The sequence below is a fragment of the Ambystoma mexicanum genome, chromosome 1q (assembly GCF_040938575.1).
Source record: "Ambystoma mexicanum isolate Mex_15411 chromosome 1q, UKY_AmexF1_1, whole genome shotgun sequence".
In the NCBI taxonomy this organism is placed as follows: Eukaryota; Metazoa; Chordata; class Amphibia; order Caudata; family Ambystomatidae; genus Ambystoma; species Ambystoma mexicanum.
Window position 1 is genome coordinate 130,012,928 of NC_090922.1, and position 26,715 is coordinate 130,039,642.

The 26,715-nt window shown below is 47.2% G+C and overlaps 1 protein-coding gene across 1 annotated transcript in view; it reads left to right on the top strand.

Moving 5' to 3' along the window:
- Window positions 1–26,715, top strand: part of ZCCHC14 (zinc finger CCHC-type containing 14) — a 1,189,754-nt gene that overhangs the window by 367,714 nt on the left and 795,325 nt on the right. The window contains exons 3-4 of the mRNA XM_069636185.1: window positions 12,848–12,924; window positions 22,996–23,067. Of these exons, the coding sequence (XP_069492286.1) occupies window positions 12,848–12,924; window positions 22,996–23,067 (149 nt within the window). The remainder of the gene's footprint in view (window positions 1–12,847; window positions 12,925–22,995; window positions 23,068–26,715) is intronic.

The following is a 26,715-nucleotide window of genomic DNA, read 5'->3' on the forward strand; positions in this document are numbered from 1 at the left end:
TGAGGCGGACGCAGATGGCTCGTCAGAGTTCTTGGCGTCGAGCTGTGGATCCGGGCTCCAAGATAATATCGATTCCGGCTTTCATGAGTCGACCTGGTGTGGTGGTCGTCTCTCAGCAACCTGTCAGTGAGTGTGGGTTTTAAAGACCCCGCTCCGATGGTGACGATCACGACAGACTCCTCCCTTTTGGGATGGGGTGCGACGCTGGATCTTCTTCAGGTCTCCGACCTCTGGTCGCCCAAAGACAAGTTCCTTCATATAAATCATCTGGAGCTTCTGGCGATCTTCCTGGCACTCAAGGCGTTCAAGCCAGTCATTGCCAGCAAAGTGGTTCATGTCCGCACGGACAATGTGGTGTCCATGTTTTACATCAACAAGCAGGGGGGCATCAAGTCTCCTCCTCTTGTGGATCTGGCCATTCAGATTTGGGAATGGGCGGTTCAGCATGGTGTCTGGCTGGTGGCAGTACACATCCCGGGCCAGCTGAACATCACTGCAGATGCCCTCAGCCAACAAACAATGGTCAGCTACGAGTGGGAATTGAAAGTGGAGGTCCTCCTACAGATATTCTTGTGTTGGGGCACTCCGGAAGTGGACCTCTTCGCAACGTCGGCAAACAAGAAACTTCCTCTGTGAGCCTCCTCTCTGTGAGATGCTCTCGAGATTCCGTGGCACAACATGAGGGCCTATGCTTTTCCGCCTCCGCCTCTGATTCATCGGACGATTTGCAAGCTGAATAATACGGTGAACTGTTCTCTTCTGCTCATAGCTCCGTGGTAGCTGGCCAGGTTCTGGTTTTCAGAGCTTAAACATCTGTCGGTGTGTGCACCGATCAGGCTTCCGCTAGTTCCCGATCTGCTTCACCAGAGGGATCGGCAGCTGTGGCACCCCTGCCCACAATCGTTCAGCTTCGTGGCATGGTGCCTGAGTTCAGATCTTTAGAACATCTCAGCCTGTCTGCTGACAATGTGTATTATTCAGGCAGCCAGGAAGCCCTCGACGAGGTCTCGGTATAAGAGCAGGTGGCTTCGGTTCTGTCACTGGTGCTTAGCCAAACAGTTGGACCCCAGGGTGGCTACGATTGACACAGTGCTGTCCTTCATCTCTCATGTAGCTGAGTCGGGCATTCATGTTCTGTCATGCAGGACTTATCTTTCGGCTGTGGCCGCCTACCTATCCATGGACCAGTGCTCTTTCTCACTGTCAAATCCAGTAATTAAACAGCATTTTGCAGGTCTAATGCGTCTTTACCCTTCTATTCGTAGACCGCATCCGACGTGGGATCTGAATGTGGTTCTTACGGCCTTGTGCCATAAGCCTTTCGAACCAATGGCTATGGTAGATCTTAAGCACCTTTCGTGGAAGGTGGCTTTCTTGGTCGCTGTTACTTCGGCAAGGCGTGTGAGTGAGTTCCAAGCTTTGTCGGTGGAGCATCCCTTCTTGGTTTTCCACAAGGATAAGGTTGTCCTTAGGACAAATCCTTCTTTCTTACCAAAGGTGGTTTCCGATTTTCATCTAAATCAGTCAATCTCGCAGCCTGTCTTCTTTCCAAACCCGGCTTCGGAAGCTGAGAGGGTCTTGCATTGCCTGGTTGTTAGAAGAGCTCTTAAGTTCTATCTGGACAGAACTTCTGAACTTAGGATTTCTTCTCAACTGTTGGTGACTTTTGGTAACAGCAGGGCAAGCAGGCATCCAAAGGGACTATCTACAGATGGATTGCTGCCTGTATTACGGAGTCTTACACTATTCAGGGTCTACAGCCTCCTAAAGGGATTCATGCACATCTGGTACGAGGCAAGGCAGCTGCTGTTGCCTTTCAAAAGTATGTCCCCTGGGAGACCATCGCGAAAGCGGCTACTTGGGCCTCCCCATCGGCTTTTTGTAAACATTACTGCTTGGACTTGAGCTCCAGATCTGATGCTCAGTTTGGCAAGGCTATGTTGAAAAACCTTTTTTGTAAACATTACTGCTTGGACTTGAGCTCCAGATCTGATGCTCAGTTTGGCAAGGCTATGTTGAAAAACCTTTTTCAGTAAGGAGGTTTCCATCCACCCGTAGTTCCTGTGAGGAGTGCTTGGGAATCTCCCATAAGTATGGAGGAAAGGGGACGGGACGTAGGAGTATAACCAGGTTACTCACCATAGTTACCACCTTACTCCTAGTCCATAGTCCCCTTTCCTCCATACGCCCGCCCGCCGTCCCCTCTAATAAGGTTCTTCTATAATTGCTTAAAGGTCTCTGACCTGGCGATAGAAAAGGACTGATGGCGATGCACTGGGCGGAGCTAAGAAGGTCGGGGTTACGGCCGCGTGCAGTACCTGGTGTAAAAAGAGAGGAAGGGCAATTTTTTGAAAAATGTGATGCTTTTTACAAAGTGCTTCGGTCCCGTCCCACAGGACGGAGGAATGTCCCATAAGTGTTTAGGAAAGGGGACTATGGACTAGGAGTAAGGTGGTCACTATGGTGAGTAACCTGGTTATTCACACTTATCGATTAGGGTGGTCAGCACATTTTCTAGGGCTTCAAATAATTCTGGTGTACTCATACTCACAAAGCTTACATTTTTGGATGCATCATCATCACTTATAGGAGCTAGTTTCCTAGAGGTGGTAGTTGGTGAGCTCTCGGTGGATGGAGTGCTATGCAGTACACAAGCCTGCTGAAGCACTATCTGGTAACGGCATAAACGACCACCCTTCGTCCCTCTTGTGGGTCCACTCATCCTTACCTGAAGGGGAAGGAGTGAAAACACTTGGCGGAGAGGAAGCAGCAGGTGGGGATACTAGCACTCCTCAGTGGCCATAAGGGTCATTGTTGCTGTTGCAAGAGATACCTACATCCCCAGATGCAATCGTTTCACAATACATAGTGTTCACAGCTGAGCAACCTGGATACCTGAGATCAGATCGCAGTAGTGCCATTTTCAAGTTAATCTTCGCTATTTCACTCGGTGTTAAGACCTTCAACATTGAGGCCTTGTTACCTGAAGCACCATACAGGTCACCATGTATTTCAGTGCCAAATAAATGGCAAAACATTCATTACCGCAACCGGCAATCTATCGCCCCTCGTTCTTACACTTTCTTCATTAATTACACCATTATTATCATTAAGAGGGACTATTGCACGGGGGCACTGGAATACTTGTGATATCAGTTTAGATCCTATGCAGGGCAGACTTACACAGAGGTCTTCCACAATTTAATTGCGTGATATATCTTCTGCATTCACATTAATTCAATTGGTTGTTACCTCACGTTTACGCTCTATGGCCGAAAATAAACAAGTAATTTTAGCCAGTTTTAAATCTGGAAGCAACCCTGGGTGGTTTATTACTTTACGTGCACAGGCTCTGTTCGAGAAAACCGCTCATTCAGCTGTAAGATTCCCCGAAGATTTTTGGGATCGACAAGGAGCCTTACCCACACATAGTGAAGGCACGGAAGCAGCAGATCTCAATTCCAGCGAGCAGATGTATGCTGTGTTTGCGAGTCGCGGGTCAGTGAGACACGAGCACACAAGCCAGCAAACAGCAGCTGCTTGGCAAGCCACTTGCCGAAAGCACGCGTGACAGAGGCGCGCAGCCCAGGGATTAAATGGACTTCTGGGACTTAGGGGGCAGTGCTCCAAATAATTACACCTAAAACATAAAAAATAGGGGCTATTATTATGTATAACAAGCAAGAAAAGTGTTAATGTAGTTCAGTCCACTAAAGAAAGTCTCAAGAAAAATAAAGGGGGCGTGTATCCCTCGTAGATCTGGTGCATACTGTTGTCTCTGTATCCAATGTTCCACAGTATTACGACGTTCTAGCAAACGGCAGCTACTTAGCAAGCTTCTTTGCCTCTCGGGGCTGGTTGCTGGACACAACTAATTTGCGTTCACCCTTAACTCCCCAGCTGCTTTGCATCCATTCATTTTGGTAGCAAGAGGGTTCGAAGAGGGAGGCAGACTATTTTCAGAAGTACTCCAGTATACTAATAATCTGTTTACTTGACAGTGTTGTGGGTGTGACCTGGGGTCCTGTCCTTCCTGTCTTCAAAACGACATCCTTACCACCTGCCCGCCTAGTTGGCTGCTCCTTCTGTTCATACTAATAAAGGGTTAGCAGGGAACATAGAACCTGCTGGGTGAGTGGGTGAGGTCAACCCAGCGACACGAACCATCAGTACTGTAACAGGGACTCTGGATTGGGGTCCCATTGTCGGCATTGCTCTGCTGCTGCTGATGCTGCATGCTCTAACTGAAGTGGTTTACATGAGGGAAAGCGCAGGGCTTTAGGTAGACTGAGTTTTCAAAAATTGCCTTTGGGCCTGGGTTCCATGAACCTACTTCCCTAAATTAATTTCAAATGGATTGTGTCCTCCAACGTATTCCTCATCTTAGATAGTATTCCATCCAGCTTTAGCTGCTTGGGACATTTTTTCGCGACAGAGGGCGCCGTGCGTCGATGTCGATGGTCCCTCGAAGGCCTCCGTCGAGGGTGACGTCATCGGGTATACAAGTAGCGCGCGTGGCGCCGTTGCCCTCAGTTCCGTTTTTCCACAGTACGTGTTGCTTCAAAAACTCGGCACGCCTCAAATAGTTCTGAGACGCAGTAAACAACTGAAGATATTCGATATGTCCTCGTCGTCGACCCCGACTAAGACCCCACGATCGGGATTCAAAAAGTGTAAATCCTGCGGTTCGAAAATGTCCATCACGGACCTGCACCAGGAATGTCTGTGGTGCCTCGGGGAAGGCCACGATATGGAGGCCTGTACGAAGTGTCAGGCGATGACGGGGAAGGCCTTGCGAGAGAAGAAGGGAAAACTGCAGGTTTTGGTCGTAAACCCGACCAAAAATCCTCTAGCGTCGAGTCGAGGTCCCATGAGGAGAAATCTCCTCGACGCGAAAGGCATCAGTCTAGGTCCCGAAGCGATTCTCATCGTTATTCGTCTACGACGGAAGTGTCTAAGAAAAGACACCACCGGTCCCCTTCCACTTCGTCCTCGAACGATTCCCCAAAAAGGATGAAATGCCCCACAAAACATTCTTCCTCCGAAGAGTGGGAAGCATTCAGGGTAAAAATGATGGCGGTGTTTGAAAAAGGTAAGCCTCGGTCTGCACCTTCTCAGAAGCCAGCTGTCATGATGCCCGCTCCCAGGGAGCCGGTTCAAGCCCGGCGTCCCCGAAAGCGGACATCCAGTCCCCAAGGAAGGACCCAGCAACCCCATATAGTGGCCCTTTGGACAGTGTCCTGGCGCCTACGGCGCCAGGCTCATAAAAGACATCAGTCCTGGCGCCATAGGCGCCAGGCTCATTATGGGAATGCTTGGGTGCACTTACCTGATGCAGACCATGCTGCAGGATCCCGGCCTCCTTGAGGCCTGAAAGGAAGTACTTTACCTGTGGGACTAATTTACCATCCGGGCGTGGTCGGGGAAGGATACATACCTGATTGGAGGAAGGATACATACCTGGAACTTCTTCCAAGGCTATTTAAACCCCACCAGAACACCCACAGGTGCTTCGCGTTGTTCTGCATCTAGCAGCTGGACGCTCACCATGTCTGCTCCTGAATCCTGACTTCTGCCACGCCTGCCAGCATCCTGGATCACCTGCAAAGGAAGAGAAGAAGAGAACAGAAGAAGGAAAAGTCCTTACCTGCTAAATCCGCATCCCGGAGACATCTCGCCGACAATCCTGAAAAGGAAGACTTTAATTTAAAAGCTCATCGCGTCGATCGCTGCAGCGCCGAATTTCACTCACCTTTACAGGGCGCCTCCATGTTCAGCAGCGATCATCCGGATTCGCAGTCACGCCCTAGCGCCTAGGGAGAAAAAGACCAGAACAAAAGGTGAGAGAGAGAGAAGGGAATAAGGAAAGCTAAATCTCCATGTTAAGATTTACCTGTTGTTTCATTCCCTCTTCATTTCGGGTCCGCGCCGCATCCTGGCTTTTCCGGACCCCGTCCCTAAGGGGAAAAAGAGACATTGGCGTTAATGAGCGAATGAAAAGACATTACCAAAAAACGCTCATTAAAGACTTGATTTCTACAAGGATTTCACCTCTCATCTCGGGTCGGTGCCTGTTCCCCGGCATTCCGTACCCCGGCCCCTATGGGGAAAAAGACACTAGCATTAGTACATTAATGCATGGACACAAGGGGAACCTCTTATCAAAAAACTTACCTGGAAGCCAAGCAATTTTGGTTCTCACCAATCCAAAAATCCAGTGAAGTAACTGGATACCAAAGCGCCCCTGCATCAGAAGCAGGATGGAGAGCTCGTCCTTCCAGACCCTAAGGTGAGACGCTACGAGAAATCACAGAAGGGTTTCAAGGAGGGTGAGAGGGGAAAGTGGGAGGTCGATTGCATTACCCCGCAGACAGTTAATCCCCTATTTTCGCCTCCAGAAGGATACTTCTGTGAGCCAGACAAGCCAGATTTGGGGGCCCGGTCCAGTCCGTCTTCCGAACCCTGCGCATCACCTTAGAAGAGGTCACAGCAGCGCAAACCAGGCCAGCGCCTCCGTGGGAGTCAGGTGAGCGTAACACCAGCTGAGAGCGTTATCGTTCCGACACTCGCGCGCCCTCGAGCCTGGGTGATCGAAGGAGGAAGGATCGGGAACCTTCCAGGACACTGAGCGAAAAAGACTGCCCTGGTCGAGTCAACCGTTCGAGGTCACCGATGCTGTCTGAAACCCGATGCACCTCAAAGGGCAAGTCTTCGAAGAGCGCCTCGACGCCCTCGAAGCCAGCTCCGTCGACAACCATTATTTATTCAGCGCCATCAACGCCTTTGTCGACGTCGACCCCAAAGCCCTCGGTGCCAAATATTCCAAAGGCTCCAGTTCAGCCAGCTCAGCCAGAAACTGTAAAAATAACCGCAAAAGAGAAGGCTGCAAAGGCTGTAATGCCTTCAGGTTCCACTGATACACCTCTCCCACCTCTCTCAGAAAAGGTTTTTAAACCTCTTCCAAGGAAAGAATTTTTCAAATCATTAACTTCAATTTTTGAAGAACAAGAGAGGTCTGATGAGGATAATGTTCCTTTTGGACTGGAATATGGCACCCTAAATGTCCCAGAATGGCTGATTTCTGAGGAAAGCAGGATGAGGGACCTGGTGGAAACCTTGCATAATGCAAGTGGTATTGATACTTGGCCTGAAACAGATTTGGCAGGCCAGAACCAGGGAAACATGCCAGTCCCTCATACCGTCAACTAATGACGAAGGTGGTCGAATATTTAGGATGGGCTAGACCACCAAATCAGTTCATCCAGGATGATCTGACCGATTGGATCATGGTCCCACCGAAGATCCAATTTTACCCTTCCATGTAGCCTTGCAAAATAGGGTGGCTAAAAATTGGGAGACTCTGGATTCTATTCCTCAGGTGAATAAATCCCTTCAAAATACCGCCCTTCCAGTAGCGACCCCGGCTATCTGTCTAAACACCCTACTCCTGAGAGTCTGGTGGGTCCAGGCAGCCACAGCTTCAAATAGGTTGGCGTACTCTTCTATCCCTCCGGATAGGGATGACAAGCGTGTGGATGGTTGGGCACGCAAGGTATTTTCAGCTGGGAGTATGGCGTTAAAATCAGCCAACTCCACATGTGCCTTGGCAACATTTTCGTACACTCTGTGGGAGTGCATTGGAATGGCGGCGGAGCATATACCAGAAGGGGATGAAAGGGAAGGATTCCTAGCCATTGTTGAAGATGGAATGGAAGCCATGCAGGAATCCCTTCAGTCTGGATTCGACACTGCCGATAGTGTGAGCAGGTCCATGGGCACTAGCACAGTAATGTGCGGATTTGCGTGGTTACGGAAGTCTGGTTTCGCACCAGACATGCAAAACAGTCTTTTGAACATGCCCTTTGACGGGTCTCACCTTTTTGTCAACAAGGCTGACGAGAGCCTTGAGAGGTTGCAGACCTCAAAAGCAGCTGCCAAGTCTTTAGGAGCTGCTATTAGACAACCTCAGCCTTTTCGTGCATCAGGACAATCTTGGAGGGGACGATCCTATCGTTACTACTCCTCATATGGAAAAGCGAGAGGAATGGCCAGTCAAAGGGGCCAGAGAGAGGCCACTCGTGGTGGACGAGGAAAACGTGCAAAGCCAGCTCCAGCTGCAGCCTCTTTGCCATCAGCGGCCGCAGCAACCGCCACAAAACAACTTTGAGGACTTGCATCACAAGACATCTGTGGGAGGCAGGTTGTCACAGCATCTGCAAGAATGGCGAGCCATTACTTCAGATGTTTGGGCTCTAGAAATAATAGCCCAAGGTTACTGCCTTCCTTTTCAAACGCAACCTTAAAACAATCCACCAGGGAGACGCCCTTTGAAGTTTCCAGACCTGTTCCTACAGCAGTAAGTTCTAACCCTGCTGGAGAAAGGTGCTATAGAGCCAGTACCTGTAGCAGAGAGGAACAAGGGATGGTACTCCCCGTATTTTTTGATTCCCAAAAAGGACGGAGGACTGAGACCCATCTTGGACTTAAGAAGCTTGAACAAGTTCTTCAGGAAGGACAAGTTCAAGATGGTCACTCTTTCTCAGATCCTTCAGGCCCTTCAACTTCAGGATTGGTTGGTGTCATTGCACCTCCAGGATGCTTATTTTCATGTGCCAATTCATCTCAAGCACAAAATACCTGAGGTTCGTGGTTGGCGACTCGCACCATCAGTTTTGAGTCCTGCCATTCGGATTGACCTCCGCCCCGAGGGTCGTCACCAAGTTGATGGAAGTTGTGGCAACGCACCTTAGGAGAGGGGGGATTCTCGTCTACCCCTACCTGGACGATTGGTTGATCAGGGCACGTTCTGCAGAACAATCACTGGATCATCTGAAAGTCACCTGCCACTTCCTCCACAGACTGGGCTTCTCCCTCAATTTGAAGAAGTCACAAATTACACCTTCCTAACAGCTCCATTGAATAGGGGCTGTATTGGACACATCGTTGGGAAATAGCTCGCCTCCCAAGTCGAGGGCACAAGACATTCTTCAGATGGTTTCCAAATTCCAAAATGCCCAAAATCTCCAGGCCTGCGACTTCTTAAGGTTGCTCGGCATCATGGCATCCTGCATCTTCCTAGTGCCAGAGGCACGGCTGAGGATGAGATCCCTTCAATGGCCTCTAAAGACTCAATGGTCCCAGTTCTCAGGTCAAATGACGGATTTTCTTCAGATTCCGAACAAGGTTCGGCAGGATCTTCTGTGGTGGACTTGGACAGAGAATATCCTAAAAGGAGAACAATTTTGGCAACCATGGCCGGAGATTACAGTAGTGACGGACGCCTCACTCATGGGATGGGGAGCTCATGCCAACGATCTGACAATCAGCGGTCGTTGGACTACACATCGACCGTTTAGAGCTGAGAGCAATCAGACTAGCGCTGAAAGCTTTTCTGCCATTTGTCAGAGGAAAGAATGTCCTGATAATGACAGACAACACAGTGGCCATGCATTATCTAAACAAAAGTGGAGATGTAGGGTCACTATCTCTGTGCAGAGAGGCAATGCGGCTCTGGTATTTGGCAATTCAAGAAGGAATCTCCTTAACGGCAGTTCATCTTGCCGGGGAGGAGACTATGACGGTGGATGCTTTGAGCAGGCAGAGCACGGTGTCCCACGAGTGGGAACTGGCTTAGGAAGTCCTTCAAGAGATCTTCGCCCTTTGGGGAACCCCTCAAGTAGACCTGTTTGCGACCGGAATCAACCGGAATTTCCCCCTAGAGGAGCCTTAGGGGGCGCCTTCGTGGTGGAGTTTAACTTCCCACTATTATGCGCGTTCCCTCCGATTCCCGTCATTCCTCAGGTCATCAGGAGATTGAGACGGTTTGGAAACCGCATGATCCTAATTGCCCCGGATTGGGCCAAGAGAACGTGGTACCCAGACCTTCTAGACATGTCCATCTGTCCTCCGTTACGTCTTCCTCAGAGAGAGGACCTTCTCTCACAAACGGAGGGCCAGGTTCTCCATCCAGAGGTCAAAACTCTCAACCTTCATGCTTGGTATCTGAAAGGCTGAGATACAAGGATTGGGACCTTCCAGATGACATCATGGAGGTGTTGCTTTCGGCAAGAAAGTCAGCAACAAAATCTCCATACCATTGCCGTTGGAAAAAGTTTTGCAACTGGGGCAGAGAAAAGAATGTTAATCCTTTTCTATGTGCCATTCCGGAAGTGTTGTCCTTCCTCTTGTCCCTAGCACATAGAGGTCTAAATGTTGGGACCATTAAAGGTTATCTTGCAGCGCTTTCCATTTTCAAGAGCCCTTCGGAAAAATGCTCCCATTTTAAAAATTCCTTTAATAGTACAATTCTTAAAGGGACTCACCAATGTGTTTCCTCCTTATCCCTTCCAAGTACCAATTTGGGATCTTAATCTGGTTCTAAAATTCTTAATGTGTGCCCCTTTTGAATCCCTGAACACTTGTCCCTTAAGACTACTAACATTGAAAAACGCTTTCCTAGTTGCTTTAACGTCTGCAAGAAGAGTGAGCGAATTGCAGGCACTGTCTTCTGGGCCACCCTATACTGTGTTCCATAGGGACAGAGTGGTATTAAGGGTTAAACCCTCATTTTTACCTAAAGTTGTGTCCGATTTTCATTTAAATCAGAAAATTGTTCTACCCTTCACCTCATCCTAGTAAGGAGGAGAAAAGCTTTTACATTTCTAGGCTTTCCAAGCTTAGAGTGGATAATCAACTTTTCATTGGCTACACTGGAAGGAAATTGGGTCAATCGGTGTCAAAACAAACCATATTACATTGGATTGTGCTTTGCATTTCAGAATCCTACAGATTGGCGGGAAAAGACCCACCAGAAAGCTTAAGGGCCCATTCCACCAGAGGCATTGCCTCTTCGACAGCCCTTCAAAGAGGTGTTCCCATAAAATCCATTTGTGAAGCAGCAACTTGGTCATCGCTGCACACTTTTTCAAAATTCTATAGTCTGGATGCTTCCCAGTCAAAGGAGCTTGCTTTTGGTAAAGCAGTGCTATATTCCACCATATAATGGTATCAAAAATCTACTCCCACCTCCAGAGAGTTTTCTATACTGCTTTGGGAGTCTATCTAAGATGAGGAATACGTTGGAGGACACAATCCATTCGAAGAACAAGTTACTTACCAACTGGTAACGTTCTTTCAATTGGATGTTCCTCCAACATATTCCTCATCGACCCTCCCAGCCTACCCCTCTGTAGATTTTCCGGGTTATTGCCACTTCAACTCTCGCAAGGCTGATACCGGACTACCTGCACAATCTACGCAGTAGAGCAAGAGGGGGGAAAAACAGAACTGAGGCCAACGGGCGCCGCGCGTGCTACTTGTATACCCGATGACGCCACCCTCGGAGGCCTTCGAGGGACCATTGACTCGATGACATCGACGCACGGCGCCCTCTGCCGAGAAAAAAAATTCTGAAGCAGCTAAAGCTGGATGGAATACTATCTAAGATGAGGAATACGTTGGAGGAACAGCTAAACGAAAGAACGTTACCAGTTGGGAAGTAACTTGTTCTTCTTGGGACACTGCAAAAGATAATGTATTATTTCAACATACTGTAAATACTGTATTGAAGTCTTGTCATTACAATGATTCGATGAACACTCAATCATGGATTTCCTTTAAAAAATTGGAACATGCATTAACCCAGGGGTACACATTTCAAGTTACAATCTACTTTGCCAGGCATATGGTCACTCGCCACCTCAATTCTATGAATACACACAGCAGACAATTGTTTTACTATCACTAGCCAGTGGCTATTTACGAGTGCACATTTTGTGCGATGTTTAACCTTTTTTAATTTGGTTTGATTTCAACTTTGAGTGTCTTTATTTGAGTCAATTTCTTTTTTAACTGCACATTTATTATATTTCACACCTTTTACAATGTACTTTCATTCCACGTACGAAAACTCAAATGTAGCAGTTAAGCCACTACTTTAATCACATAGACTCCACATTTTTAAAGGCTCCTTAGCTACTTTGGCTTCTAAGCCAAGACAGAGTTTTTGGTCTTGTTGCTTTACGAAATGTTTAAGGACCCCCTTGATTTCTTATGCCTCTTAAAGTACCCGCCATTAAATTGTGCACAAATTGAGCGCTTTATGCACACATTTCATCTGCAAGATGGCCCCAGCTGCCTTTTAAAGTAAGTCTGGTTAACAGCAGCAACTACTAATGGAATCCAAATGCAGACTTTTTTTATACCGCTGCAATAAGGGAAGACTGTAGGGGAGAAATACAGTGGGATGTTACAAAGCAAAGTCCTAATGACAGTAACTATTAAAATAGACTGCTAAGGTACTTAACTTGCAGAAGAGCATTAAAAAAGAGCAGTAGTATAAGGGTGGTTGCTACTGAGGAGTTGGTAAAGGAATGCTGAGGTTTTCATGTCAATATTTTTTACGAATTGCATCTTCGGAACACATGGTCATGAAAATGCAATTCTTAAACAAAAACGAAGCAGGAGTCATTTGGAATATGCAGTAGGCCTTCGGGGGTTGTTGAGGTGAGGAGAAAAAAAATGTTTTCTAGGTGGGTCACTCTAAAGCTATGGGAAGGGCAAAAAAATGACCAATTTGTAAAGCGAAATCGGGAACACCACATAGGCTTTTCCAGCTCAATTCTTAATAAATCTATGTTGACAATTTTGAAGCTGTAGTACACCCTTCTATGGTTTTGTGGGCTATTTCGATTGTTTATATGTGTTAAATCTGCTGCTGAAGTTTAACTGTAAAATGAAGCATACTTGCCTCAGATTTTGCTATAAAAATCTATCTAGTGCATCATGAATATGATTGTTATGGAAAATTGGAAAATGATGCCCTGATAAGAATGTTTATTTTCTTCAGCACTGAATGTTGAAAAGATTGTGCCTAAAGGGATGCCTCCCAGAAAGAATGAAAGAACTCCGGATTATTCATTTGAGGTAAGACCTCTTATTTAACCTAGATATATAAATATATTTTGTATAACGTTTTAATTTATTACACATATTTGCAAAACAGAAATAGCAGTCAGAGCATTGGTTATACATTAAACCTACCATTTGGGTCCAACGGATGGACACACAACTCCCTGATAATCACACCAATGCCCCCCTGGCCCCCGAGCACCCACCTGACCCACTTCCTCAAAAAAACAATCAGTTTGCTAATATCTGTAGACGTACAGTGCTTCAAACTATTGTAACAGCAGCAAGTAATTCTTGAGGTTTGGTTGGAAAAGGGTAGTCCCTGGAATATTCAATAAATGGCAACCAAGTGTTAATAGAAGTAGACATTTGACTGTTCAACTGGAAAGTTGCCTTCTCAGCTACCAAGATGTCCCAGGTCTTTACCCACCATAAAGCTGTTATCAGGCCTTCCGAGCAATTGCATGAGCAATCGTGATTCTCGCTGCAAGCAGCAGATGCATAATGGGTTTTGCAAGGTGACCAGCGTGGATAAACCCCTTCGCCCGATCCACCCAGGAGAACAACTTGTGGGTCCATAGGTAACTGGACACCCCTAGTCGCTTTGATGCAGTACAACATTTCCACCCAAAGTTCCTGAACAGTGGGGCAGGTCTGCCACATATTGAAGTAACTACCCACCATGCCACATTAGCACCAGCAAGAAGGATCCAGGGCATCATTAATGTTAGTCCGTTAGTGCCTGTAACACAATTTATACATACTTTCTCCGTTAGTGACACATTTGAAGGAAGCGTGTTTACCAGACCGTATCTCAGGCCAGGTACTGTCATCTGTAGAGCAGCCAATCTCTGCGTCCTACTTTACCATGTGCAGGGGTCTAGCTGTTGACAAATCCTTATCCAGACTTAGAAATTTAGCCATCTTCAATGTTGAGTTCGAATATTATTGGAGAGTGAGGGGCTGCTACCCTCACTACAAGGCTAGTGAACCAATGGCAATTGAATGTATCTGTACTTTTCCCTTTCAGGTATGTGCAAGGCGGCTTTGCCTTCTTTATAGGTTAGGGATGTACCATCTCTATAGAGCTGTGCTAATTTTGTGAATCTGCCCTGCGTCCAAAGAGAGAGGTGTTGGGCTCTGAAACCTGGTATGAAGCTTGGGTTACCCACTATTAGTGGCAAGGGTCCCAGGCCTTGCTGCGTGTCTTGACTCCTAAGGGCTCTCCTCTAGTACCTCAAAGTTGTTTGGGTATTTATTTATTTTGAATTTATAAAGCGCCCAGCGGCCCGGAGGCATCGTGGCGCTGTTACAGCAAGTTACTTAGTACAGTAGAACAGGTAATACATAAGTAGTGAAGAAGTTGGTATATGTTCAGTGACAGTGTAGAGAAAGAGTTCCAAGGGTTATAGTGGAACAGGGTGTAGAAAGTACATTTGTAAAAGGTGTTAGCTAAATAATTCAAGGGATCATTTGGAAGGGCAGGAACATGTGTGAAATGTATGCAGCCGTGTTATCTGATCATGTCTGGGGTACCCCTCCAGTTTAGCGTTACCATCAACCGCCTAGAGATTGTTTTTTTCATCTGCCCAGATAAAGTTTAGAATATTATCCTGCAGGTCCCAAAGAGATGTGAGCAGTATCATAACAGGAAGAGCCAAATCGGCATAGGGCAATCTGAGCACTGAGTTCATCTGAACGGCAGTCATACGCCCCATCATTGAGATCTTGTTAGCCCCATTTTTGCAAGTAATTTATCAGGTCTTTAAAAGGTTGGGGAAATTGAAGCAATAAGTCTCCTGGGTGGAGGCCGGGATTAATACACCGAAGTAAGGAATAGCGTCATCCACCCACTTGAACGGGCATATGTCCCAAAGTACAGTCCGATCATCATTCTCCTCCTCCGAGAGAGATAGAAACCCTTAGACCACTAGATTTGAGGTAAATGACAGCACGTAGAGAGTGTACTGGGTCTGTGAGGGCGAGCATGAAATCGGCATAGAGAGAGACATTTTATAAGGGAACTCCCTTGTCCATAACTCCTTTAAGTTCAGGGTGGTTCCTGATTCTCCTCGCAAACGGTTGCATAGCTAGAGAAAAAATTAGCGTAGATAGGGGGCACCCCTGGCTAGTGTCCTGTGAAAATCTGATGGTTCCAGCAAGCTTACGGTTAATCCAGATCCTTGAAGTTTTAGAGCGGTAGTAAGCATGGATAATGTTATATGCCCATAATATCTGCTCAATAAAGGACCAATGTTACCTGTGAAAGGTATGAAGTATTCCTAGATGTCAAAATACAAGGGGGGGAGGTGTTAGGGGGGTACCGCCAAAGTAATTCAAGTTAGTGTAAGCTCAAAATGTGTTCAATCCTAGATTTAATGGTGTCATCCAGAAAACTTGATGTACACCACTTCAAGATAAATACATGAAAGAAAAGGTGTCTAGTGAAACAGTCACTAGACCTGGAGATGCCAGATGTGTAGTGAAAACTACTGCATGTTAATACATATTTTTAGTACATTAACACCAACATTGTAGATGCATAAATACACAGAATTCTCATTCTTTTATTTGTGCTCTTCTCTTGCTCTTTCATTGTTTTGCATGCAGAAGCCCTTGCCGATGAATTTCGGAAAACAAGTGCTTCTTCAGGGCGGGTTGTACAAATATACAATATAATATCATCTTGTGAGTTTGTAACCTCATAAAACACATGTCATACGTTAAATATACAGTACACTCCATGCTCAAATCCATCTATCATACCTGTTTTTTATAAGTAGAGAAGTGTTGATGAAATATTGGTGGTCGTCGGTGTGAGCTAAGTGGCTAGAGTGGCTCTAGACATTGTCCTCTATTAATGTCTCTTCCATAGCTCTGAAACATATTAATGCGAAACGCCCAGCTGGATTTAGGGGCAAAGTAGAATGGTTGCAGAGCTGTAGTTGTGTCTGTGCATGTATATTACCTAGTGAGCTGGGAGTCAAGTAGTGAGGAAGTATGGAGCTAGAGCTCAGAAATCAGTTGTGGTGCACGTATTTAGGCGTATGCCTAAAACAGATAATGTATTAAAATACCTTAAACTCTATCGCAGGTTAAAAGTCCTTGTCTAAACTCATTAATGCCCTCTAACGTTAACTGATGAGGCTTTTACCTCAAATGGGATAAAGTGTAATATGGTCACATAATATTGCTAAGCTTGTTTTCCAGTAGATGGATCACAAAATGCTGGTCCTAAAGATAAGAGAAGAAAAGGCTCGGATCACCAAGGGAGCCCTGTGAGGTAGCCTCAACTAGCCATAGTTGGTTCAACTAAGAGTGTCTAGAAAATAGACCTAATCATACCTGCGCTAAAGAACCATGTGAAAGATGTAGGAAGAGTCACGTGCAGTCTTCCAAAGACCCTAGAAGCTGTTACGGAGGACCTGTGCGTCTGCCCAGCCATGGAACGCGGATGTTACCATGGCAGAAGATGTGCACGGTCGTCACAGTGTTCTTCGACCACCTCATCACGCAAGGAGCGCAGTGACGTAGACATGTTTACTGAAGCAGTCCTGAAACGGATACGTATGGATGCTCAGGGCCCGATGGGAGATGTAGTGACGATTGAAAAAGGAGCTATATAATGAAATGCGTTGGTACAGAAAACTAATAAATCATGCGTATGGCTCATTAATATATGACCGCCGGGCCAGAGCCTCAGGTGGTATGTGTGAAACTCTAGATGGCTACTAGCTCTGTTCAACACGCTTTATTCTAAACCCAGGCGCATATGTATTTCTGTTTAGTGTGAAAAGCCTCTACATGGAGACATAGAAATAAACATGAAAATGTGGTGGTCAAAAATAACAATAAAAAAATGCCGGATAATAAGAGTGCATATCCTATAAATGATATGGATTGCCTCTGCATGGAGAAAAAGGAATAGAAAATGTAAAAGTTGTAATGGGGATGAAATATGTCGGGTGGACAGTGAGCACATGTATGTTCTGAATCCCATAATAGAAAAATGTCTCTAATAATAAGCAAGAGCTATTGTCCCATAGGGACATGCATAAGTTACATTAATTCTTTAGATCTAGGATTTTCTTCACTAGAAAAAAGTAGACACCATGGTGACTACCTATCACTTGTCCAATTTCATTCATATAGAACTTGGTAAAATACAATTAATAAGTATTTACATAATCTGACACGTCATATACAATCAATGAATATTTACAATGAACTGACACATTTTGCAAAAGCATCAAGCTTGCAGGGAAGAAATATGCTTCATATTTACAGTCTTTCTATTCTTACCCAGCTTGCACACGTAATGTTGAGTAAATCATAAGAGCGGCCACAGACCAGATTAATGGCAGATTCTGGTGATTGAGGTACTGGCAAGTCATATCCTAGATGCTACTCTAGGGAAGAAGTGTTGCATCTGACCAAATGCCTGTTGTGGTTCTATTGGAAGATAGAATCTGCGAATGCACGGCGTGTCGTCATGGTGTTGATAAGGCTTCACTAAGATCAGGACTGTAAAGCTGGATGACTTAGTGACCCCCATAGAAAAAAAATCTGTAACTGATCTCAAAAGAGGTGACCTTCCTAAATATTGCATGATATATTGAGGTGTGTCATGCGCCTAGTACATATGGTTACAAATACTCTTTACAATCGACATGTTTACAAAAAGCAGTGAAGGTCCAGTTGTTCATTTAAGCCATTAGGAGACACTGTGTCCCATTTGTCCATCCAAAACGCCTCTCGCTTTTAAGTTTCTTACTAGTACTTATTCTTATGTTCGAGAATCCCTAGATGTGGTCACTACTTCCCAACAGGATTTCCTTCACATGATGCCAGTAAGGTAAGGGTGCTTCCCAACAATCCCCCTAGGGGGGTACACACTCCCCCTTTGGGGACAGGGAAAGACATCTAGGGAGAGCGCTGTATAATCACCTCGCACCATCACCACTCATAACCACCCACAATTTATAGCCTGACAAAATAACGAATGTCCCAATGTATATGTGTAGGGCCATCAATCTAACACCTACTGGGACGAGAAGAGTTGAGACTACCGAAGAGTGTTTAGTGCAAGACGGACTGAGACGAAGAGGAGGTGCAGAACCATGAAGAATGCTAACGGGAACCAGGGTGTGCATTGTAATAGTCCACAAAAGCACACTGAAAAAACATAGATAAAAAGCGACAATGGATTTAAGCGCATTGTCAAGCTATTCCTGGTGGAGCTGCAAGAAAGGTAGCGGTGCGAAAAGCGAGGAAACTAAGTCTGCCGACCGGGACGCTGGCAGAGGAACTGAGGAGTCTCTCAGAGGTCTGAAGTGGAAAGACCTCACTAGTGGCTGGCAAAGCAGTCCCTCAACCAAAGTCAGAAGACTGACCACACGGTCCGAGTCGGAAGAACCAACTGAAGAAAGCCAGCAGCTGTGGAGCAATCGTAGCTCAGGAGCAGCACGCAAAAGCAGCAGGAAGACCGAGAGCGAGTCCCAGTACAGACCGGAGCCTGCTGCAAAGTTCCCTAAAGGTAGGGGAAGAACTGGGCCAGCTGGTGCGGGACATGAAAAAGTATTGGCATGTACATCGAGGTGTCAGGGAAACGCACAATACGGACAGGGGTAGTGAAAGATCTCCTTGGAGTGGGCATTATAAAGGAAAGGAGCTCCCAAAGAGGGGTCAATATGTATAACCCTACAATGTGTAAACAAACAGCAAGAAGAATTTATGAATCCTCTTTTTCGTTACTGTACTCATCAGGCAAGCAAACCGAGTCTGCCTGGTGAATTGAAATGAGAAACCTGGGTCGGGACCCATGAAAAAAGAAAGCAAGAGACCAAGACCATCTTCCTCGTTGCAGTACTGGGCCGGTTAGTGAACCCTGTCTGTCTTCAAAGCAAAGCTGGAGAAAGAGAAAGCAATCTCCTCTTCCTCACGGTAGTACCTTGTGAAGACTGAGAGCAATGTGGGATATAGTTTGTGGAAGGGTCGAGTACCCTAATGATGCATGAACCGTACGAGTGAGAAGTCTGAAAGTGAAACAAGAGACCAAGGGAAGGGAGTCATTCCCTCTGGGTACCGCCGAGTGTAAAGTGACTGTGAAACCAAGATATCAGTATGGGGGGGGGTCATTCTCCTGGTAGTGCTACATTCGCAGAAGGAAGCCATGAAGCACCGGAAAGGGACTCAATCCCCCTGGTTTTGTGTATAAAACAATCCGAGCCAGAAGAATCAAACTAAGAGGGCAGGGGGAAAGAGCCATCCCTGTTAAAGGATTGCCAGTACTTTGTTTGTGAAATCCTGGAACCTGGAAAAGGGAGTTATTCTCCTTGGTTAAGAATTTTTAATCAGAACTGTGCTGCCTCACCCAGGAGAAGGGTCTCATTCTCCTGGACGAAGAACATAGACACAACCTTCTAGTTTAGTTACAAGTTTAAGGGACAGAGTTAGAGTTTTGTCACAACGGTGGACCTTCATAGTTAAAACGGACATTCTCACTGATCCTTAGTATTTGAGTTGAGGCGGGGAAACCCTGCCTAGAAGTAGGAATAGACGGGTTTTCTTTCATTGTAAGACAAAATAAAATTGAGGGGGACTCATTGATTGCACCAAGAGTCCCCCTCATACCCCGAGGATACCAAAGAACTTGCTCTTCCAACCCTTTGAAACAACTAAAAGAAAAATGTAAACACAACAGTAGGAACCAGAGCTACTTTCAGCATATTGCGGGACCAATTCCTGTGGGTGTTCTGCCTGGCTACCATAATGATGTCAGTGAAGCCAGAGCCTCATGACATGGAGCAGCATGACGGCATATGCATTTCCTCCCACTCCCCTGGTCCACATGGTGATCTGCTAGATAAGAGAATCATGTCACCTCAACATCATTCTGATGGCTTCATGGTGGCCGGCATGACCATGGTTCTCGGAGTTGCTCAGCTACTCGGACAGGCCTCCAATTCACTTGCCATTGGGCCCATATCACCTTCTTTTGCAGCAGGGGGGCATGGTCATCCACCCAGCCCCACAGAAGTTAGCCCTTGCAGCGTGGTTCCTGAGCAGGTCACACTAAAGCATCTGGGGCTGTCAGTCTAACATAGACCTCATTCAGGGAGCTAGAAGCAATGGTACTAGGAGTCAGTACAAAAGTAAATGGACTAGGTTTTGTCACTGGGCGGACTCTAAGGAGATTGATCCACTTACTTGCACGTTGGACGATGTGCTATCCTTCTCTGCACACCCAGGAGTGCAAATAGACACATGCCGTACTTACCTGGCGGCCATAGGAGCCTATCGGAACTCGGAGGAAGAAGCCTTCTCTTCCTCGAAGCCGGTGGTTAAGCGACATCTGGCGGACCTCACCAGGCTCTACCCGCCTTTTAAAAAAAAAAAAAAAACATACCCGGTGTGGGAGCTCAATGTAGTGTTGGGTGCCCTGGCGCACAAACCCTTCGAACCAATGGCATCCGAGGACATCAGGCTGGTCACCATTAAGACAGCTCTCTTGGTGGGGTCTTTGGTCCGCTCAGAGTTACCAAAATCCAAGCACTGGTGGCTTCAGAACCGTACACTACTTTTCACAGAGATAAGGTATGCAAGGGTTCTTGCCCAAGGTAGTCTCTTTCTTTGCGGGTCCTAAGGACGCAGCTCAGAGGGTCCTGCACTGTCTGGATGTCATGCGCGCTCTGAAATTTTATCTGGACAGGACCAAGAGCTTCTGCAAGTCGGATGCTCTTTCTCACCTTTCGGGGGGGTCAAGGCCGGGTTTTCAGGCTTCCAAGGCCTCTATATCCAGGTGGATGGTTTCGGCCATCAAGGAGGCCTATGAGGGGCTGCACAAACCGCTTCCAGCTAACATGCATGCCCACGCTGCCAGAGCCAAGGTGGTCGCATTCCAGAGCCACGTCACGTGGCAGGTCATCAGCAGGGTGGCCACATGGACCGCTCCTTCGGCTTTCTGCAAGCACTAGGGTCTGGATGCCGGCTCTAGGTGAGACGCAGCTCTCGGACAGGCAGTATTAAGGAACTTGTTTTCTTAAGGAGGGTCACCTCTCCACCCTGGGGCTATATTCAGTTGTAATCGCCCATGCAGTATGGAGGAAAGGGGACGGGACGTATGAGTAATTATAAGTTATTGACTAACGTACTGCTAGTCCATAGTCCCCTTTCCTCCATACATCCCACCACCCTCCCCCTTATAAAACTGGTGTCATTAGGCAATGGTAATATTGTCGACGAGTCAATGGGCACTCAGGAGTGGTGCCAGTGGGCAGAGTCAGGGGGCTTGCTCCTCCCGAGCCACGCCCCTGCGTGCCTCTAAGTTTAAAGTGGAAGAAGGTTTTTTCTGGTGACAAAGGTTCTGTCTCCCGTCCCTAGCGAGGGACGCCCATGCAGTATGGAGGAAAGCGGACAGGTGTTTTGGGTTTGTTAAAAATTGAATTTGTTATTTTTCATTTGTTATAATCACTGCATACTCCCTGTATAAGTACTTTAACTGTTGTATTCAGAAAACAGGGCAAAAGTGCGCTTTGTGATCACCAGTTTAGTTTTGGCTCATTGATGTTGTTTTAGTGTCAACTGGTGTGATCCCAAATAAATGCTATAGGGAATGGAGTCATTCACAAAGGGTGTACCTATCCAAAGAGGATGTTGGCAGCAATTGCCATTGCGTCTCTGGTGTTGTCATTCAGCATCTTGCACGTTAAGATTGACAGGCTAAATGCAGCAGCCCATTGAAAGTTTTCTCTTTGAAGGTTAATCAGGCCTTCAGTGAGGAGAAAATGGCATCTTTAGTGTGTGCAGTCCCCCACCACCTTTTCTTTAGTTATAATGAAACCATGTTGGTAGCTGGCATTCGATGCAACCTCCTGATGGTCTAAGCTCTGACCTCCCCACACTGTGTTAATCTAATCAGTCACATTTAACACTTCAACATACAAGTATGTTTATTCAATTTGTCATTCGTATTGCACTTTATTTATTTTCTTCTTTAAACACATGGATTTAAATGTGTTTTACAAAGGTTTTGTTGAAACATTTCAGACTGATCCTAAAAAGTGTTTTTTGACACACTACTAATGTAAAAAGGTTTTATTTCCATTGTAAATTGGCTAATTCCTGAATGTGCAACTACAGTATGCTTCTATGGTGTCTTTTGCTTTTGATCCTATTGCTTTTTAATATTTGCTAATTTTCACCCGACAATACATACAGCGTGTTACTGTGCATATCTGGCAGCATAAACAAATCTTCAGTGGTCACAGTACCTTCAATTCTTGGCTTTTGGTGCGATATAATCGAGCAGTCCATTACAGGCACAGCTAATTACCTGCCATTCAACCTTTGGAGGCAGGGATTGCAGTAGGCACAGCTCTAAAATTCCAGGTTTTGTTTTCTAGCTACCCTGCCAATCTACATTTTCCTCTCCCATCATGACCTGTTTTATGGTCTCTGTAAACTGAGGAATAGAGAATATGAGCCCACGCATTGCACATTGGGCCTATGCAGAATCTTAAACTCTGCTTTTCAAATGCTTCTTTTACATATTTGACACAGAAGTAAAGCAGGCAGTTGACCTCCGGAATGGGCTTCCCCTCCTATGTTAGTGTTTTGAATATTGTGAGCGGAGATTGCGATTTGTTTCAAAGCCCATGTGATGATAAAAGTCTATTGTAGCTTCACTTAAAGTACAGGAATCCTTAGAGCTTCTTTAAGGTTTATAAGAATAATTTGGAGATTTGTGTTTAGTAATAAACAAAAGCCCTTTCTGAGTTTGAGCCTAAAAGGGTCGTGATGCCTCGGTTTGGTCCACTAACATAACAGTGGAAAATCAGTTCTATGCCAAACCCTAAGGCATGATACCAGATACATGTGAAGCCCATTTGTTATGTTCTGAAAACAAACATGTCAAGTTGCAAGCTACTAGCCCAACATAAATTCACTTGCCACCTCCATTCTCCTCGCCAAATGTCAATCGTCACCAGCCTTTGGCTAGTGAAATTGTTGAGGTATGGTTCAACATATGTTAAACAATCATCTTCTACAAACTTTGTCAACTGATAACATTTTGCCCTTCTTTAGGTATTGTGGTCGGATTCTTCAGTGACAATGGTTACCAAGACTTCACACGAAGTGACCGAATTTATCGTGAAAGTAAGTTTGTATTTTTTTAATCATTTAGTGTGCTGTTCGAAGGAGAGGCAAGTTTTTTAATTTGTTTTTATGCTGAACATTTGTGTAATTGTAGAAAAGGGAGGGCTTCTATCGGAAGTGCTTAACATTAACAGTTGGCAGAGCAATACAGTAATGGCAATATAGTAATGTGGTACTTTTAATGAAAGGTAATGATTAGGATGTAGGCCCTGCTCAAAATGGTGGAAGGGTGAAGGTACAAGTGAGAACATAGACCAGCGACAATACACGTTTTACATGAATGACGTGCATTTACACTCTGGTGTCATGGAGGGTGAGGTTGGGGAATTATGACAGAGAGATGCCAATGTAGGTCACAAGTGCCCGTTCCCTGGTTAAGAGACTTTTTGAGAGCAGTCTTAAAGGTCTTTACAGTGAATATTTTTAATGTCAGATGGTTAGGAGTTAAAATGGTAGGGAACAAAGAGGGTTGGGGAGAAAGGCTTATAGTCTGCACGGTTAATGAGGATCTGTAAATGTATTACTCCTACGTCCCGTCCCCTTTCCTCCATACTTAAGGGACATCTCTCCGTCCTGTGGGACGGGACCAGAGCACTTTGTAAAAAGCATCCACATTTTTTTCAAAAATGTGTCCCTCTCTTTCCTGCACGGGGCCCGGCACGCGGCCGTAACCCCGCCCAACTTGGCTCCGCCCCGCGCATCGCCCATCAGTCCTTTTCTCCGCACGATCGGGGCCGGACGCACTTGCATCCTCGGAAGATTTTCTTCTGTTTTTCTCTCTCTGGCTCTTGCTAGCGTTCGTTTACTAGTCTGTCTATGTCTTTTAAACTAGATTTTCCAGACTGTTCATAGTGTCACCGTCGCTTCGCGAGGGCGTATCCCCATCCTCTTTGTTTAGAGCGTTTGGGTCCGGAACACCGTTGGGACTCCTGTTTTTACTGTGACTCCCTTTCGGTCCGGGCTCTTCAACGTCGGTGGGAGGTGGTGTTCGGACGGACTCCTCCTTCGCATTTTCAGGCGTTCATCGACGAGAAGAATAAACGCCCAGTAAGTTCTTTGATTTTCAGAGCACCCCGGCCGGTGGATACCTTCCCGGGTTCCTCTCGAGCCGGGAGGAGCGTTGATCGCTCTGTTACCGGGGTTCGCCCTGAGGTGCCTATCGGGCCTAATAATTCTACTGGAGTTTTCTCCGAGGGTCTCCGTAAGGGGCCTGTGATCACCGGAGTACACTCCGAGGCCCCTCCTGTGGGGGCTGTGTGTAGACCCAGTTCTACTGAGTCGTGGGGTACCGGAGCTTGCTCTGAGGCCTTTCTTTAGGCTTCCCTCAAAAACAAAACCGGGGTACGCCCTGAGGTCTTGGCTGGGCTTGAGGTTACCGAACGCATGTTCGAGGCCCTTGCCGATAAGGCTTCTACCGGGCCTAGGTCCGAGGTCCCTCGTACAGAGGCTAAGGCTACCAACAGTTCTGAGGGGCCGGGCAAGGCCCTGTCGGTGACAGCGCACCGTTCCCGCTCTTGTGGTGACACCAGATCTGTTGAGGGGGCAAAGAAGGTGGTTTCTTCTTTTACCGGCAGTGCCGAGGGTCTTCCTTCGAAGGCTCAGTTGGCGGTTGGTATGTCGCAGAAACATTCCAGGCCTCATAGTACCGGCTCTGCCGAGGTTCCTTACGTTAAGGCTAAGATTAAGAACACTGATCCATCGATGGGGACCCCTGCCTCACTTCCTCACGTGCCGCAGTTCCCCTCAGATGATAAAATGGCACTCGTTCCCGCCACGACCACGGCGGCCATTTTAGGTACTACCCCTACAGGTCCCTGGTGTAGGGTTCGGTCCTTCGAGTGAACCTAAGGTCCCTTGTGCGCATCCTTACCGGCCAGTTTATGATTGGAACGCCCGGATGCCTCTTCCGCACAATGTTTCGTTGCTCGCGGGGGCGGCTCCCTTGATTTATGTGGATACGTCAGCGGAGGGGCCTGTATGGCACCGTTCCCCGTTGCGTCCTTGGATTTGTCCACCTCATGAGAGGCCTCCTCAGGTTCCGAAACAATCCCCTGAGGACGCCTTATTCGGTAAATTTCAAGCGCTTATGCGCACCGACCCCATGAGGGAATATTTCAACGGGTTTTTCAAGGAGATATGTCCACCTTCACCTCCGGCTCCACCTATCCCGTCGGTGGTTCCGCCGGCGCCTCCCTTGCCCGTGGTGCCTCCCCCTGCGCTTCCGCCTGTGCCGCCATTGTCCCAGGCGGACAAGGCAGTGCCTGACTCTGCTCAGGAGGAGCCGGACCTGTCAGATGACCCTCAAGGCGATCAGGACAACGAGGACCTGCCCCGCTCTACCAGAGCTTTCCATGACCGGGTACTGGACATGATGAGCTTCTTAGATGTTCCGGTGCCCGAGGCACCTGCTCCGCAGGAGGGCGTGCTTTCTGCGGCGTTCACCTTGTCTCCTTAGGAGCGTACCGGCCTGTTCTTGCAGAAGGACGTTCTGGCCGAGGTCCAAAGAGTTTGGGAAAAGCCACACTCAGGACTTTTTGTAAATAAAAAGATTGACGCATGGTACAGGCTACATTCCTCGGAAGAAGTGGCCTTGTCGTCTTGTCCGCCTTCCTCTTCCACAGTGGTGGCTGCGGCCACGTTGCAATCCAGACCTGCAGCTTCCTCCTCCGCGACGGCGACTCAGGTCTTGGGAAAGGAGGACAAGCTCCTGTACTCCCTAGGGAGGAAAATCTTTGCCAATTCGGCCTTGCAGCTCAGGCAGGCCACTGCAGAATTGATTTTGGCAGGAGCTAACATGCGGATGTGGAGAGGTCTGTCAGAGTTTGAGGAGCATATCCCGGTCGAGAAGCTGGAGGATTTCAGAGGAGGCCTTTCCGATGCCAGGGTCTTGGCCCAGGATCTCCTGGAGGCTGCGGCTCATCACGTAGACACCTCGGCTCGGGGTCTGATGTTAGGGGTTGATACCTCGCGGCAAGCATGGCTGCATGCCACTAAGTTCTCGAAGGAGGTGCAAGACAAGGTCCTGGACCTTCCGTTTGATGGTAAGGAGCTTTTTCACTCTCCTACTGATGTAGAGCTCACCAAAACGAAAGACAGCACTCAGCCAAATCTTTGTCTGTTCTGGTTAAACCTCCCTTCAAGACTCAAAGGCCGTTGTCGCAAGGTCGACCTTCCTCTGGTTTTAGGGGCTTCCTCGACCGCAAAAATCGTAGAGTGGATACTCCTGCGGGGAATAACCGCCGTAGACAACAGCGTACGCGGTATTTCTCCCACTCCTCAGCCTCCTCATCAGGTTCAGGTGGCACTGTGCCGATAAACCTGCCAAATGAGGGTTTTCCGCGCTCGCACGAGACCCCGGTGGGAGGACGCATTGCGTCTCATTGGGAGGCGTGGCAGACCATCACAGAAGACAGATGGGTCTTGTCAGTCGCTCGAGCGGGCTTCCGCTTACCTTTACCCCCTACCCCACCCCTCAACCTTCCTTTTCAGCTGTCGGGCTAACCCTCCCTCAAGGCCGAGGTTCAGAAACTTCTGCTCCTCAGAGCTGTGGAACCCGTTCCCCTTGGGGAGCGAGGGGAGGGCTTCTACTCCCAGCTGTTTACGGTGCCCAAACCCAACCAGGCTGGCCTGCGCACCATCCTAGACCTT